General features: G+C 41.4%; 1 protein-coding gene across 2 annotated transcripts in view; it reads left to right on the top strand.

The window, feature by feature from the left end:
* The first annotated feature begins 311 nt into the window (after positions 1–311).
* SRPK1 (SRSF protein kinase 1) overlaps positions 312–15,206 on the top strand; it is a 70,735-nt gene continuing 55,840 nt past the window's right edge. For both annotated transcript variants that reach the window (XM_087817359.1, XM_087817360.1), the window contains exons 1-2: positions 312–339; positions 868–928. In XM_087817359.1, the coding sequence (XP_087673485.1) occupies positions 327–339; positions 868–928 (74 nt within the window). In that variant the 5' untranslated portion in view covers positions 312–326. The remainder of the gene's footprint in view (positions 340–867; positions 929–15,206) is intronic.

Below are 15,206 nucleotides of genomic sequence, written 5' to 3'. Positions count from 1 at the left end.
CGAGGCCGCGCGGCCCGCGCTTCCGGAGGCGCGGCCGCCGGCGCGCGACCAGCCTCACCCGCGAGGCTCCGGGGCTTCCGCCGCCAACTCCCTCGCGGCGGACGCGCCGCATTCCTCTCTCCCCCTCCCCCGCCGCATTGTTTACGGCCCCCCCTCTCGGAGCAGGTGGTAGGTTCCGCACTCTCCGCGCAGGCGCGCGCCGTCGTGGGGCGGGGGCGGGGCGGGACCTGGGGGGGCGGGGTGCGCGGGCTTGCTTTTGGGCCGCGGCGGGAGCGGGAGTCACCGCCTCTCCAGTGCGCAGGCGCCAGGCGGTTACCGGTCTCGCCATGGAGCGGAAAGGTGAGCGGTGAGCGGCCTTCGCCACGAGGGGCAACGGCCCCCCGGGGCGAGGCCCGGGTCAGCGCCGGGAGCCTCGCCTAACCGCCGCAGTCGGGTACCCGGGCGTGCGGCGCCCCTCCACTGAGGTGGCGCCGCCCCTCAACCCCCGCCTCTGGGCTGCGGGTCCGCGCCCCTCCGCCCCGGCGTCCTTCCGCGCCGGCAGTCATCGCCCCTTGTTCCCCGCCAGGCCGGCCCGCGTCCCGGGGCCGCTGCAGAGCCTCGCCCTCCGCGGGCGACGCAGATCCCCACCCGCCGGCCCCCTGACCCGGCCCGAGCCCCCTTCGGCGCCCCCCGCCTGGGCGCCGCTCTGCGCCCCGTGGGCCGCCAGCCCCCTGGCCGGCCGCCCCGCCGAAGCCGCGGCGCTCGCCCCGGAGCCGCCCCTCAGGCGGGCCCCGCGCCCGGGCCTCGCGCCGCTGCTCGGTCTCCACCCTCACCTTGGTCGCCTCCTTGCCTCCACGTTCGCCCTTCATCCATCCCTCTCTCCTGCAGTGCTTGCGCTCCAGGCCCGAAAGAAAAGGACCAAGGCCAAGAAGGACAAAGCCCAAAGGAAGTGAGTCTTGAACCCCAACATCCCATTCTTTGGATTTCCTCCCGCACCTCCTCGCCTCTGTTTCACGTCTAGACCGGGCACCGGGTCCGGGCGCCCTGCGGCCCCAGCCACATGGCCTCGGCGCGGCCTTGGAGAGGGGCTCTCCGTGACCCTGGTAGGAGGAAGGGAGCGTCGGTTGCCGAGGGCCGGGCCTGGGTCCCAGCGGCGCCGTGCCTGCTGGAAAGGGCTGCTGGAGGAGACCCAGAGCCCGTCCGGTCATTACCTCCCCAACTCCGGAGGAGGCACCGCAGGCTCCCCTAGTTTGGGCCTCCCCACGGAGCTGGTGGATCGCTCTTGGTCTGGCCGGGAACTCTGGTATGTCTTTCCATACCTGCTTCCGAGCGTCTTAACTTGCCTCCTCCGTCTGTACGGTAGGCCGTCCGGAAATTCTTGAATGAATTTGCCATATTTTTGTCTCCCAGCCATATGTTCCCTTTTACAGAGGAGATCAAGGAGCTCTCCCCTGAGTTAGTCATCTTCCTGAGCGTGCAGGGCGCATCGCCTTGCTTGCAGTGTGCGGGCAGGTCACTGTGCACAGCCGGTGTCTCTTACCGCTTCGCCTCTCCCTACACCCCAAGTCCTCGCTCTGAATGCACATACCTTCTGGAGCGGGCATCACAATAGCCACAGGAAAAGGTCTTCAGCCAACCCTGTTGGTGATTCTGGTTTGGTGTATTAAGTGCCACAGGTCTGGTTTTATCAGCAGGATGCATAACCTTAGCGCTATTGTGGGAAACACAAAAGTTGGACACGGCTTAGTAGAAACGCCCAGTAGAGGGCTTCTGCAAGTGAGGCTCAGTTAAAGAAGTTTTCTCTTGTACTAACATTTAACTGCAGAGGGTCTTGGAAACTGTCTTTTAGACAATTCGTGTTCAGGAAAAAAAAATGCATTGTTTTCTTGACAGGCTTCCATTTACTTGATGTTATGTGGAGTTGTATACCATCTCATTTTTTCTGAGCTGATAAAATGCATTTCAGAGGCTTTCCTAGGTTGCCCTTCTGCATGACAATACCACGCAGGGGTGTGTGTTGTTTTGTCGGCTACCTAAAGTTTGAGAGCATGTAATGACTTCAGTCAATAGAGCTAAAGTGGTAGGTGACCTCACCTCTTGCGCCATTTCTGGTCAGCTGTGTTGTGAAAGTTTTTATTTTGTAAAATGCTTGGTAACCAACACATTTAAATGTGAGTGCATATATGTTTGTGTGTGCATTTGCCTCTTAATTATCTGTGTGTGGGTAATTTGAAAACCAGTAATCCCAGATTGGTTTAAGGAACAGCAAGGAGCTAAGCTGGTTACAGTGTGCAATGGGAATTTAAATGGTGCTCATTTTCTTTTTGTGTCTTAGTTTTGTTATTTCCTGTGGAGCTGATGTGTTATAAAACATATTTTTTGCTAATGTAAGGAGGTGGCGATGTTACTGTTTATTGTATTATTTAGAAGTCCTCTGTCCTGGTCTCTCCACATGGAAATTAATTTTACATTAGCCTGAATCAACCTATAACTTGGGAGGTATGTATATAGGTGGTCATGTACTTTATTTTAACACAAATTGTTTATTACTTTGGGTTATCTATTTAGACCTTATGCCTTACTCTAAAGCAGAATTATATGTACTTGGGATTATGTTACTCCTCCATTTACTACTGTGAGTTAACCTAGTTATTTCTGTTCTTAATTATTTCCATACTTGCATAAAAGCAAGTGAATAGTACAGATAATCTAGCAGTTATTTTGCTGATATTTAATCCTGTGCAACTTTGACTCCTGAAATATATGTGAATGAACAGACCCCGTTTACTTGTAGTATCGAAGGTGCTTTATTTTTTTTTTGTCTTCAATTAATACCTTTCCTTGATGATTTTGCCTTTTTTTCTCTAGCCTCCTAAGTAGCTGAAATGTCTAATTAATTAACTTGGTTAGCGTACTGTCTCAGAAGTTCAAGCCCCACCTGACAGGTAACTTGACTCTGTTCCTTGACTCCTGTCGTTTGCAAAGGCGCGCTGTTACCAGAAGGTAATCAGGAGAGTTTGAGGAAGAATCATGCCATAGAGTTTGATCAGTTAGATCTGGTTTGAATTTTGATTTTGCCTCTTTTTAGCAATTTGACCTTTGATAACTTAGTTAAGGAAGTAGTCCTGCATGTTCTTATGTCTGGTAGCTCAGTCATAATGGAAACTATAAAAACCAAGCATTTAAATGAAAAATTTTAGAAACTTTTGAAAGTACACCAGTAATAGCATCCTGGTAATTTAGTCACAGGTGGAAAGGCTTTTCAGTCCCCTGATTTTGTAGATCTTAAAACTAGAACCTACATACATGAAATAATATGTCCCTGGAAGTGGAGCTGGTTGTAGCAGGGTCAAAACGAATCCAGGGCTCCTGCCTTGAGCTCCTTAGGGTCTGTTTCCTTTGGATTCTTTTACTGTGTTGAAAAATTTTTACTTTGAGGCTTTTTAGTTGTCTTATTTGAGGAATTCCTCTTTCATTTCACTTTTTCAGACACTGTACTCTTACTAACGTTAACTTGTTGGTGATAATCTGTATTTTACTTTGCAGATAAGGAAATTGAGATTTGTAGGTTACTCCCGTACAAAATTATAAAGTTAGGATACCAACTCATGTCTGACATACCCCAAAGCCCTAGGTACTAACCACTGTTGTCACCAGTTGACAGTTTCTTTTAGTGTGTCTGAGGACAAATAAGGTAGAGGCTGAGTGAACAGAGGCTTCTGAATAAGGGACCCCTAGATGCCTTAGGTCCCCTTTCATGGCCCACTGGTGATGTCTAAAAGAGCAGAATGTTCTGTCTCCCCCTGAGCATTCAGTTTTCAGTGTGTATACCAATAACTGGGCCTTTATCTATTTGTCATAGGTTTTATAATTTAACAGTTACACGGCTTTTGAAATTGTTTTATGAAACATAATTCCAGAATGGATTTCGTATCTAATAATTTTATTACTTAGGAAGTTAATCTGGAGAGTAATTTTGACTTTATTTACAGTTAAAGAACTTTGTGAATATAGTATAAATTTTGTAGTAAGATTATTTGAGCTGGAGAAGTGCTTTTGCTTATTCTAGTACTTAACTGCTCTATGGAGGTAGAGGGGAGATGGTTTTATTTCGTAATTTTTCCAAAACATGTAATTGTTACATTAAAATTTTAGAATGGAAAAATACTTTAAAATTTCCAACATTTTTATCCAGTAGTGAATGGAGTACGTAAACTTAAACCAGTTTTTAAAAATTAAATGTTATTGCCCTGGCCAAAGTGGCTCAGTTGGTTGAGCATTGTCCTGTACACCAAAAAGTCTCCTGTTGGATTCCTGGTCAGGGCACGTACCCAGGTTGCAGGTTCCATCCCTGGCCAAGGTGCATGCAAGAGTTTTTTCGAATTCTTCCTTTCCAAGTACAATGCAAATAATGATTTAGCTAAGGAGAAATAGATATCTAAATACAGGATGGGGCGGTTTACAGTTGTGAGTACATGAAACACAGTTTATTCTTCTATTATTTACTGTATTTTTCATAAGAACAGCTGTAAACCTACCTTTGCCCCACCCTGTATATGTATAATTTTGCAGTTTTTTTATTGAATTTAAGGTGCAGTGAGTTTTAAAATATACCACTTTATGTACCTCTAAGAAAAAACCCTACCAATTAAACCGATATATACCACTTGGTATAAAATGTGTCTTGATTTCAGATATGAAATGGTGGGAGACATATCCATGTTTTATTTTGTGAAATGCACTAATCCCAATGATGTGTAGAATTATTGTCTTTTTTTTAAAGCTTTTCTTGTGGAAAATTTCAAATATATACAAAATGAGAGAAAATGGCAAAATGCCTTTGTGTATTCAGCTCAACTTCATTTATCAACTCTGGCCAATGTAGTTTCATCTGTGGTATGTCTCTGCTTCTCTCCATTTTATTTTATTTTAAAGTAAACCTCAGACATCATATTTTATAAGATACAGACCTTAAGTTTTTAAAATATAACTACAGTATTATCACACCTAAAAAACTTTAAGGCAAGTCCTTAATAGCAAATATCCAAACTGTTAAAATTTTGTTGCTAATTTTAAGTTTGTTTGAATGAGGATTCCTAAGGTCCTTATTGATATTGTTGGAAGAGTCTCTCTAGTCTTAATCTATAGGTTCTCCATGGTTTTGGTTTTTGCTAGACTGCTTCCTAGGTGGTGGTGTACACTTCTATCAGACAGCACCTATTATCTGGTTGACTTTTTGTGTGATGTTTTGTGATTGATCATTTCCTAGATCCATTATTTTATTTCAGGTTGCAAAATGGCGATCTATTGTTCTTGAATTTATTAGCCCTTTCTCTAAGAAACCTTTTAATGGGAAATAGCATTTGGAGATCACAATCTGGGCATTTAAGATGCTTATTCCTACTGAGTTAGTCATTGTTTCTAGGCCTTTTCTGTGATTAGAGGTAGGAAATAAGTTGTGTTTTTTGTTTTTAAAATATCATGAATTCATGTTATACTTGAAAATCAAGTGATCTGGGGACTTTCCTTAACTTTGATTTTACTTGTCTATTTACTTTTGCCTAGACTGAAACCCTAATTTTCAACAGCATCAACATCGTTACTCATTTTCTTTCCCTCACTGTGTAAATACCAAACAGTCTTAGAATAATGCCACCGCCACCACCAGCAGTATGATTACTGAAGAAGGTTAATGACTTTTGTTGTTGTTCTTAGGGTATGTTTCACTATGGTTGTAGAGTAAAATTACTGCGTTTTAAAGTTACGTGGGCTAGTTCCTTGCTGAGTGTTTATGTTACCACCCAGTTACACATATTCATTTGTTTCATTTTATATCTCCTTTGGCCTTCCAAAAGATTCCTAACCCTGTAGAATTTGGGTCATCTGTGTTCAAAGTGAATAATGTATGTAATTTGTGTTGGTTTATTTTTAGAACATTGCTTATGAAGCATACTATGCGTAAACCAAAAGGGAATGGCGATTATTAGAATGTGTTGAGTGGAACTCCTCCTTTATATCTAAAGAAAAGGGTTCTTAGCTCTTGCTGGTTTTCCACTGGGAGGATGAGCCCAGTGTCCCCAAGTCATCAGATTTTTTGAGAGATTCTGCAGATTGTTTAGTGTTCACAACTATTTTAACCTTTTTAAAATCCATTCTGGGGAAAAACTTAAAAGCAAGATTTGGCTTACAGCCTGCACTCTGTAATTTCTACCATAGAGTTCTCAGGATGAGGGGTTGGGCATTAATAGGCTTAATACTGTCTTGAGCACCCTCTCCTAAAATGACAGTAAGCAGTTGTAGAAGAGCCCTGTGGTTCTTTGTGCCTCTTACTTTCAAAAGGATTAACTTTGGGAATTTGAAAAAGACCACAGATCAGCTATGAAGACCAGGGTATCCAGTTTTTCAGCTACTTTAAGAAGAAGTGATTTCAGAAAGTTACCAGAAACCACAAAATAAGTTAAGTATACTTTGTTCATTTTCAGAGAAGCATCGTAGCACTGGACACAAAAGTCAGTTGGCAGGAGCTAGATAAATAAAAATCATGTCGATTTGTACCAATGCATGCCTTTAGCTGTACAGATGAAGATTAAAGCCAGGTGTCATTCATTGCTATTGGGTCATTCATTCATTCATTCATTGGAGGTGGGGAGACAGGCAGACATCAATTTGTTCCACTTATTTATGCATTCGTTGATGGCTTCTTGTATGTGCCCTGACTGGAGATTGAACCTGCAACCTTTGCATGTCAGGACAACGCTCTAACCAACTGAGCTACCTGGCCTGGGTTGCTGTTGAATACTAACATTTTCGGTGGCATTAAGTGCCTTGCACAGTATTGATAGGTATTTTAGGATAGCTTATCAAGCAAGGAATTTGAGAACATTTAATATATATTTTAACTCCTATATATATAAGAACTGTCACCGATAGTGGTGAATAAACATTGATGCCATAAAGTTTGGAGTTGGTATCTTGAGTCATGTTGGTGATCTTTTTATATTATTTAATTTAAATTGTGAATTCTTTGTTCTGAGTGAGTAGGCATTTTGAATAAGGCTCCCAGTCCTTGTGAACTTTTGTTTCCTGAAATAGTGGGGTGGGCTTGTTTTGTAACTGATTATAAATATAATTTGTGGCCACCCTTATCCTCTCATTCACTTTGCACTTAATCCTGTTGTTGCTCTTCAGCCTGTGAATCCTGTGAATGTTCTTGAATATCCTTTCAACAAAGCAGTTTGATCAGAGATGTCAGGTTCTGTCTACACATAAGCTTGCCCCCTTGATGCTCTTATACTCCTTTTTTATAGCTACCTAGGCTTTTGAGAATCGGTTTAACAGGGATTGAATTTTGCCTTTTTCTTTGCCATATTAAGAATGTAATGGGATAAATTAGGTAACTCATGCTCGTGTTTCTAGGTGGAAGGATAATATACTGTAGGTATATATCCTCATATGCTGTTTACCTAAGAGTTTGTTCCTTGAATCACACAGTTCCAGGTTCCAGTGTGCTTCCAACACTGTTGGTTGAACTTGGACAGAGCCGTCTGACTACTTGAGCCTGAGTCCCTCACTGTAGGTGGTGAGGTAATGATGATGACGACGTGTGAGCACCTGGCCCAGTGCTGAGCCTGGAGCAGGGTGCTCTGGTGACTGCTGCCTTCCTTGCGCTTCCCTCCTTACCTTTGATAGGTTTATCTTTGACCTGTGTGTGGCGTTTGTTACATATGTATTCATGTGTCAAACTAATGCTTTTAACTTCTCTGTTGGTATTTCCTATATACGTCTCTGTGTCAGGTCTAGTTTGGAGCATAGTTACCTAAAGATCGGGGTATTTTATATTTAATTATTTGTATATAACTCCTGATAAATTTAGACAAATTTTACTTTTGATGTTGCCAAACCCTAGCTCCAGTTTAGGATTACTGAGTTGAGATTACTACTTGAATGTGTCTCAGAAGTTAAATTTTGTCAGTTTGCAAAAGAAAGAAATCTGTCAAGGAAAAAATATATTGAAAGGGTAGTGGGAGAAGTTTAGCTTTTACTGAGCTCCACTGTCTGTAGGTGCTAGAATTTAAAATAATATTGCGGGGGGGTAGGGATCTAATACTTCCAACAATAAAGATGAACTTGAAAAAAGAAAATAATAATATCTTACTAAGTTTTTGCATGAGATCAGGTATTCCAAAAGGGATACAAAGATGACTGAAAACAGTCCTCCTGAAGGGGCTTATGATATCTTGAGGAAGATGAGTACACATAGGGGCTTTTCTTCCCTTCTGAATTAGGGTTACAGTAACAAAGTACTACAAATGGGGGGAGGGGCTTAAACAACAGAAATACACTGTCTCTCAGCTCTGGAGGCTAGAAGTCTGAAATCAAGGTGTCCCAGGGTTGTTTTTTCTGAGGACTGTGAGAGAGAGATCTGCTTCTCTCCTTGGCTTGAAGATGTCTGTGTGCTCCCTGTTACTTCCCTCTGTGTGTGTCTATATCTGTGTTCAAATTTCCCCTTTTCATTAGGACTCTGGTCATATTGGATTAGGGCTCATCTAATGAACTCATCTTAACTTGATTACCTCTGTAAAGATCCTGACTTCAAATAAAGTCACTTTCTGAGTTACTGGAGGTTAGGACTCCCAATATATTTTTTTGGGGGGACACAATTCAACACATCACACAGTCCCTAGAAGACAGTTCTCTGCATTGGGAGGTCCTACACAGCAGAAAGAAATAGAAGACTACATTTACATGTAAATAAAGGGACATCTAAAACTAAGTTGAATAAATGAACAGATATCTGCTTGTTCCTTTTCCCTGTTTCCCTCCATGCAGCGCTAAAATTGACTTAACCATGCGCTGTGCTAAGCATAGGGTAAGCATAACCTGTAAAGTCCCTATGAGGTAGGTATTTTTCCTGCCTTCATTTTACACACTAAGCAACTGGAGCACAAAGAGCTTCTTGAATTAGCAGTTTATTTAAAGTCATGGAGCTCTGGTAGGCTATCAATCAAACCCTTTGGTCTTCTGACCCCGGAGACTTTGGCTGTAACTACCTCTGTAGTGTCTCCTGCATCTTTGCTTTCCAGTCCTGCTACTTTTTACCACCTCCTAACCAAAGGCATTTTTCTAAAGCACTGCTTTTGTAGGATTACTCTGCTGCTTAAGTCTGTTGATGACTTCCTTCCACAAAATACTTCAGTGCTTGACATTTAAATCTCTTCACAGTCTAGTTCCATTAGGGTACAGGGTAGGGTAGGATCGTGGGGGAGGTGTAATGGACTTCAAAATTGAAGACTGGTGAGTAATAGTGAAAAATGAAAGAGAAGATGCATGCCTGGTTATGTATCCCTTTTCTAGGCATTTGTGATGCCACGGTGAGCAAAATAAAGGCTATCCTTGTGAAACTTACATTCTGGGAGTGTGGGGAGGAAGACAAGATGTCAAGGGCTGAAGAAAAATAAAGCAGAGTGAAGGAGATGGCATGTAGCCCGCTGCTCTTTTATATGGCAGGGTCAGAGAAGTTCTTTGAAAAGTTAACACTTAACACAAACCTAAAGAGAAGGTCAGAGATAGGTTTTGATGGCAATGAAAAGTCAGATCATGTAAGGCCTGTAGGCCATTGTAAAAACATCTAATTTGAATGTATTGGTTGACTAATATTGGTGCTTTAAGTATAATTGAGTCTAAAATGCTGCCTGTAGAAACCTAGGCTGCTGGGATTAGGAGATCACCGACTGCCATCTAGTGGCTGTTTATCATGAATGTGGGTGACCCTTCCAGAAAATCAGCAGGCTCTACAGAAGTTTGTGTTGCTAGCTCAGTCATATAGGGTGTCCCCCAAAAATGTATACACACACTTTGAATAATTATAAAGGCAGTGTTTATTAAAATACATTTCATTTTCAAAACTGGGCTCTCAGCTGTTAGTGTGTATACATTTTTGGGGGACACCCTGTATAAATAGAAAATGTAGATGCCTGAAAAAACCTTCATTTATGAACTGTATTTGAAAGCAAGTTATATACATTGTGCCTCTTTACCCTTAAATACTTTGCATATTCCAAACAAGGACATTCACTTATATAACTACAATATAATTATCAAAATAGGAAATATATTTTCTCCAGATCTGCTGCTGCAGTTACTGCTCCATTCCAAGACCTTTTGTTATGAAGACCCCTTTGCTGCGGGTCAGATGTCAAGAACTCTCAATAAGCAAGGAAAAGCTTAATTCCTTTGCTTAGGATTAATCCAGGGGTAGCTTTAATTATTAAAAATAGAAGTAAGGGACCCTAACCAGTTTGGCTCAGCGGTTAGAGCATTGGCCTGCGGACTGAAAGGTCCTGGATTCGATTCGGGTCAAGGGCACGTACCTTGGTTGTAGGCTCAATTCCAGGTCCTGGTTGAGGCATATGCGGGAAGCATCCCATCAGTGTGTCTCTCTCACATTGATGTTTCTCTCTCTCCCTTCTACTATCTCTGAAAAGCAATGGAAAAATGTCCTCTGGTGAGGATTAAAAAAAAAAGGAAGGGAATATAGTATTCCCCCCCCCCACTTATTTGCAGTTTTTGTTTTCTGCAGTTTCAGTTATCTGTGATCAACCATGGTCTAAAAATATTAAATGGGAATTCTAGAAATAAACAATTCATAAGTTTTAAATTGGGTGCTATTCTGAGTAGCATGATGAAATCTCACACCATCCCGATCCATCCAACCTAGGATGTGAATCATTCCTTTGTTCAGAGTATCCATACCATATATGCTACCTGCCCATGAGTCACTTAGTAGCCATCTCGGTTATCAGATTGACTATCAAAGTATCTCAGTCTTTGTGTTCAAGTTACCCTTATTTCACTTTATAATGGCCCAAAGCCATTCACATAACTTTTATTACAGTATATTGTTATAATTGCTCTATTTTATTATTAGTTATTGTTAGTCTCACTATGCCTAATTAATAAAATTTACCTATGATAAATTTTATCATAGGTATGGATAGGGGAAAAACATAGAGTAGTATAGGGTTCAATACTATCCACAGTGTCAGGCATCCACTGGGGCTCTTGGAACTTATCCCTGTGGATAAAGAGGGACTACTGCACCTTATTTTTAAATCAACTCTATTGAGGTATAATTTACAAATAATATAATGAACTTATTTTAAGAGTGCAGTTTATTATATTTTGGCAAATGTATGCATCCATGTAACCAGCACCCTAGTCAAGTGTAGAATATTTTCATCTACTGCAGGAACTTCCAGTGTGTGTGTCTTTGCATTCTGCCTTACCCTCCCCATCCTGGCCCTAGGCAACCACCAGTCTTCTGTCATTGATTAGTGTGGCTGGTCAACAATTTCATATTAATGGAATTATACTATGTGTACTCTTTAGTGTCTAGCTTCTTCTGCTCAACATAATAATTTTGAAATCTGTTTGTGTTGGCTGCATGTGTTAGTAATGTATTGCTTTTTATTGTTGAATACTAATCTGTTGCAAGAATATACCTAAGTTTGTTAATGTCTTCTCCATTTGTGGACATCTGTGTTTTTTCCTTTGGGGCCACTATGAACAAAGTTTCTATGAATTCTTGCACAAATCTATCAGTGGACATATCTTATTTCTCTAGGATTAGAATTGCTGGAATGTATTTGAGGTCTGTTTAATTTTATATGAACTTTTCCAAAGTGACTACCATTTAACATTATCACCAACAGTTTATGAGAATTTCAGTTATTCCACTTTTTAAAATTTAATTTATTGGGGTAGCACTGGTTAACAAAATTATACAGGTTTCAGGTACACAATTCTATTGTACACTGTATTATGTGTTCACCACCCCAAGTTAAGTCTCTGTCTGTCACTATTTATCCCCCCTATACCCTCCTCCACCTTCCTAGCAGTCACCACACTGTTGTCAGTGTTCATGAGTTTTTACTTAATCCCTCTACCATCCCCCACCTACCTCCTTTCCCCTGACAGCTGTCAGTCTGCTCTCTATCTATGAGTCTGTCACTATTTTGCTTGCTTGTTCATTTTGTTCATTAGATTCCACATGAGTAAAATCATATGGTACTTGTCTTTCTCTGACTGGCTTATTTCACTATGTACTGTCCAGGTCCATCCATGCTGTCCCAAAGGGTAAGGGGCCTTCCTTTTTTTTTAAAGATGCATAGTATTCCATGGTATAAATGTCCAAGAAGATGCTTGATATGATTTCAGTCTTGAACTTGTAGAGATTTGTTTTGTGTCCTGACATGAGGCCTATCTTTGAGAATGTCCATGTGCACTTGAGGAGAATGCAAATTCTTCAGTTTGGGGGTAAAATGTTCTGTAAATGTCAATCAAATCCATCTGATCTAGTGTGTCTCTTAGAGTCACCGTTTCCTTGTTGATTTTTTTTTGTCTGGAAGATCTATCCAGTAAAGTCAGTGGGGTGTTAAAAGTCCCCTACTATGACTGTATTGCTATTGATCCCTCCTTTAAAGTCCTCAAGAAGTTTTTGTTCCTTTGTTTTTCAGCATGTATAAGTCTTTTGTTCTGAGATGTGATTCTTGTAGACAGCATATATTTGGGTCATGTATTTTTATCCACTCAGCTACCCTATGTTTTGATTGGAGCATTTAATCCATTTATATTTAAGGTTATTATTGATAGGTACTTATCTCTTGCCATTTTATTTCTTTATGCCTGTGTTTCTCTTTCTGTTTCTACTTCTTATTACAGCAGTCCCTTTAACATTTCTTGCAATGCTGGTTTGGTGGTGATAAACTCGTTTAGCCTTTTTTGTATGGGAAGCTCTTTATTTCACCATACACTATCATATTCTGAATGATAGCCTTGCTAGATAGAGTAGTCTTGGTTTCAGATCCTTGCTTTTTATTTCCTTGAATACTTCATGCCATTCCTTTCTGACCTGTAGAGTTTCTGCTGAGAATCAGTTGACAGCCTTATGGGAGCTTCTTATAGGTTACAATTGCTTTTCTCTTGCTGCCTTTAAGATTCTCTCTTTGTTTTAATTTTTGGCATTTTAATTATGATGTGTCTGGGAGTGGGCCTCTTTGGGTTCTTCTTACTTGGGACTCCCTGTGCCTTCTGAACTTGTATGACTTCCCCCTTCATCAGGTTAGGGAAGTTTTCTGCCATTATTTCTTCAAACAGGTTCTCTACCCCTTTCTTACTTTCTTCACCTTCTGACACTTCTGTGATGCAAATATTGTTACATTTCATGTTGTCCCACAGCTCCTATAAACTGTCTTCCTGTTTTTTAATTGTTTTTTCTTTTTGGAACTCTGATTGAGTGTGGTTTTTTCTAACCTTGTCTTTTAATTCTCTGATCCAGTCCTCAGCTTCCACTAATCTGCTGTTTATCTCTTCCAGCGTATTCTTTATTTCTGCTATGTCATTCTTAATTTCCTTCAGAGTTTCCATATCTTTTCTCATGTTGTTGAGCATCTTTACAATTATTATTCTGTACTCTGTATCTAATAGATTGCTTATCTCCATTTCATTTATCTCTTCTGGAGAATTCTCTTGTTCTTTAATTTGGTGTTTGTTTTCTTGTCCCCCCAGTTCGGCTGCCTGTTTGGATTTGTTTCTGTATATTAGATAGATCTTCTAGGACTCTCAGTCTTACTGGAGGGTCTCTGGTGCAGGCCAGTGTCAGATGCTGTTTGTGACTGGCCTTGAGTACCCTGTTTGGAGCTGTCAGCATTCCACAGTGTGTGGCTCCCTCTGCTGAGGCTTGGTGCATTTGGAAAGGACCAAGATGGGCACAGAAGGTCTGCTTTTCTAAGTCTTGTGTCCAGAAGCAGATCAGGCAAAGACTCTAAGCACCCAGAGATCCACTTTTGCCTGTAGGCTGATTGTTATTCTCAGTCTCTTAATGAGCCTCAGGCTGTAGACCACAGCAAGGTGTAAACTCCACAGGGTGGGGTGAGAGGTTTTTTAGGGGGTGGGGCAGTTGCTTTCCCCCCCAGCCAAAAATCTGCCTGGATGGTAAAGGTCTGCCTGAGAAAGATGTCCTCTACAGTATATAGGAATGACTCAGCACAGGAATCCAGATGACCGCCCTCTGAGCTCTATCCCCAGAGCTAGCACATCTGGATTTTCCTCACACAGCTCTAGTCCACTCTGCCTTCCCTCCACTGGAGCCCAAGATGAGTGGCTTCACGTGAAATTTTGTGCATTGTCCCTTTTAGAGAGTGCCTGCATTTCCAGCCTTCTCCCTGGCAGGCAGAAACCCCGCTGCTTTTCACAACCAGTTGTTTTATGGGCATCTTTCTCAGTTCTGGTGCTCTGGGCTGGGGAGCTCAGCCTGGGGTTTAGACCCCTGAGTTCTCAGTGGGAACCCCCCACAGCTGAGCTATCCCTGTGGACCTTCAGCTGCTGCCTGTGGGAGCCCAGCCACCCCTCTGTGCCTCTGTACTTCCTACCAGTCTCTATGCTGTCTCCACTTTTAGTCCTTGGTTGTGAGGATGGTCCCCAGCTAGTCTTCAGTTAATTATTCAGGATGGTTTTTCTATATTTTAGTTGTAATTCCAGTTTGGTTGTGGAAGAGTGTCATTGTAGCTTCCACTTAATCCGCTGCCATCTTGGAATCTTCCCCAACTTTGTTCTTCTTAAGATCGCTGTTGCTTTTCTGGGTCTTTTGTGGTTCCACATAAAGTTTTGGAATGTGCGTTCTAATTCTATGAAATATGCCATTGGTATCTTGATAGGAATTGCACTGAGGAATAACAGGCATTGTGTACTTTCTGTGTACTTAATAAGATAGTGTATGAGTTGTTTCTTCTCCCATAAAATGTATATAAACTCTATTTCAACATATTTATTATGGATATCTCCTGAGTTTACATATAAGTCCCAATCTTAATTTTATTTTGGTGTGATTTATTTAAATATTGGCATTTAAGTTATCTCTAATTTTACAGTATTACAAATAGAGCTAAAATATTCTTGAACATATTTTTATTTTTATTTTTGGTTTATGCAAATACTTCTGTAGGATAGATCGCTACTAGTAATAGAATTTCTGGTCAAATGTTATACTCATTTAATATCTTACCTTTTAATCTAAACTGCAAAATGTCCTCAAAATATTAAACTGGTTTGTTCATATACTGTGGTTATGGGTATTTACTGACACTTTATTTATTTATTTATTTATTTATTTTTAAAAATATATCTGTATTGATTTCAGAGAGAGGAAGGGAGAGGGAGAGAGAGAGATA

This window comes from Miniopterus natalensis, chromosome 5 (assembly GCF_054644295.1).
Source record: "Miniopterus natalensis isolate mMinNat1 chromosome 5, mMinNat1.hap1, whole genome shotgun sequence".
Classification (NCBI taxonomy): domain Eukaryota; kingdom Metazoa; phylum Chordata; class Mammalia; order Chiroptera; family Miniopteridae; genus Miniopterus; species Miniopterus natalensis.
The sequence above is the reverse complement of the archived record's forward strand: the minus strand, read 5'-3'. Positions and strand labels throughout refer to the sequence as shown.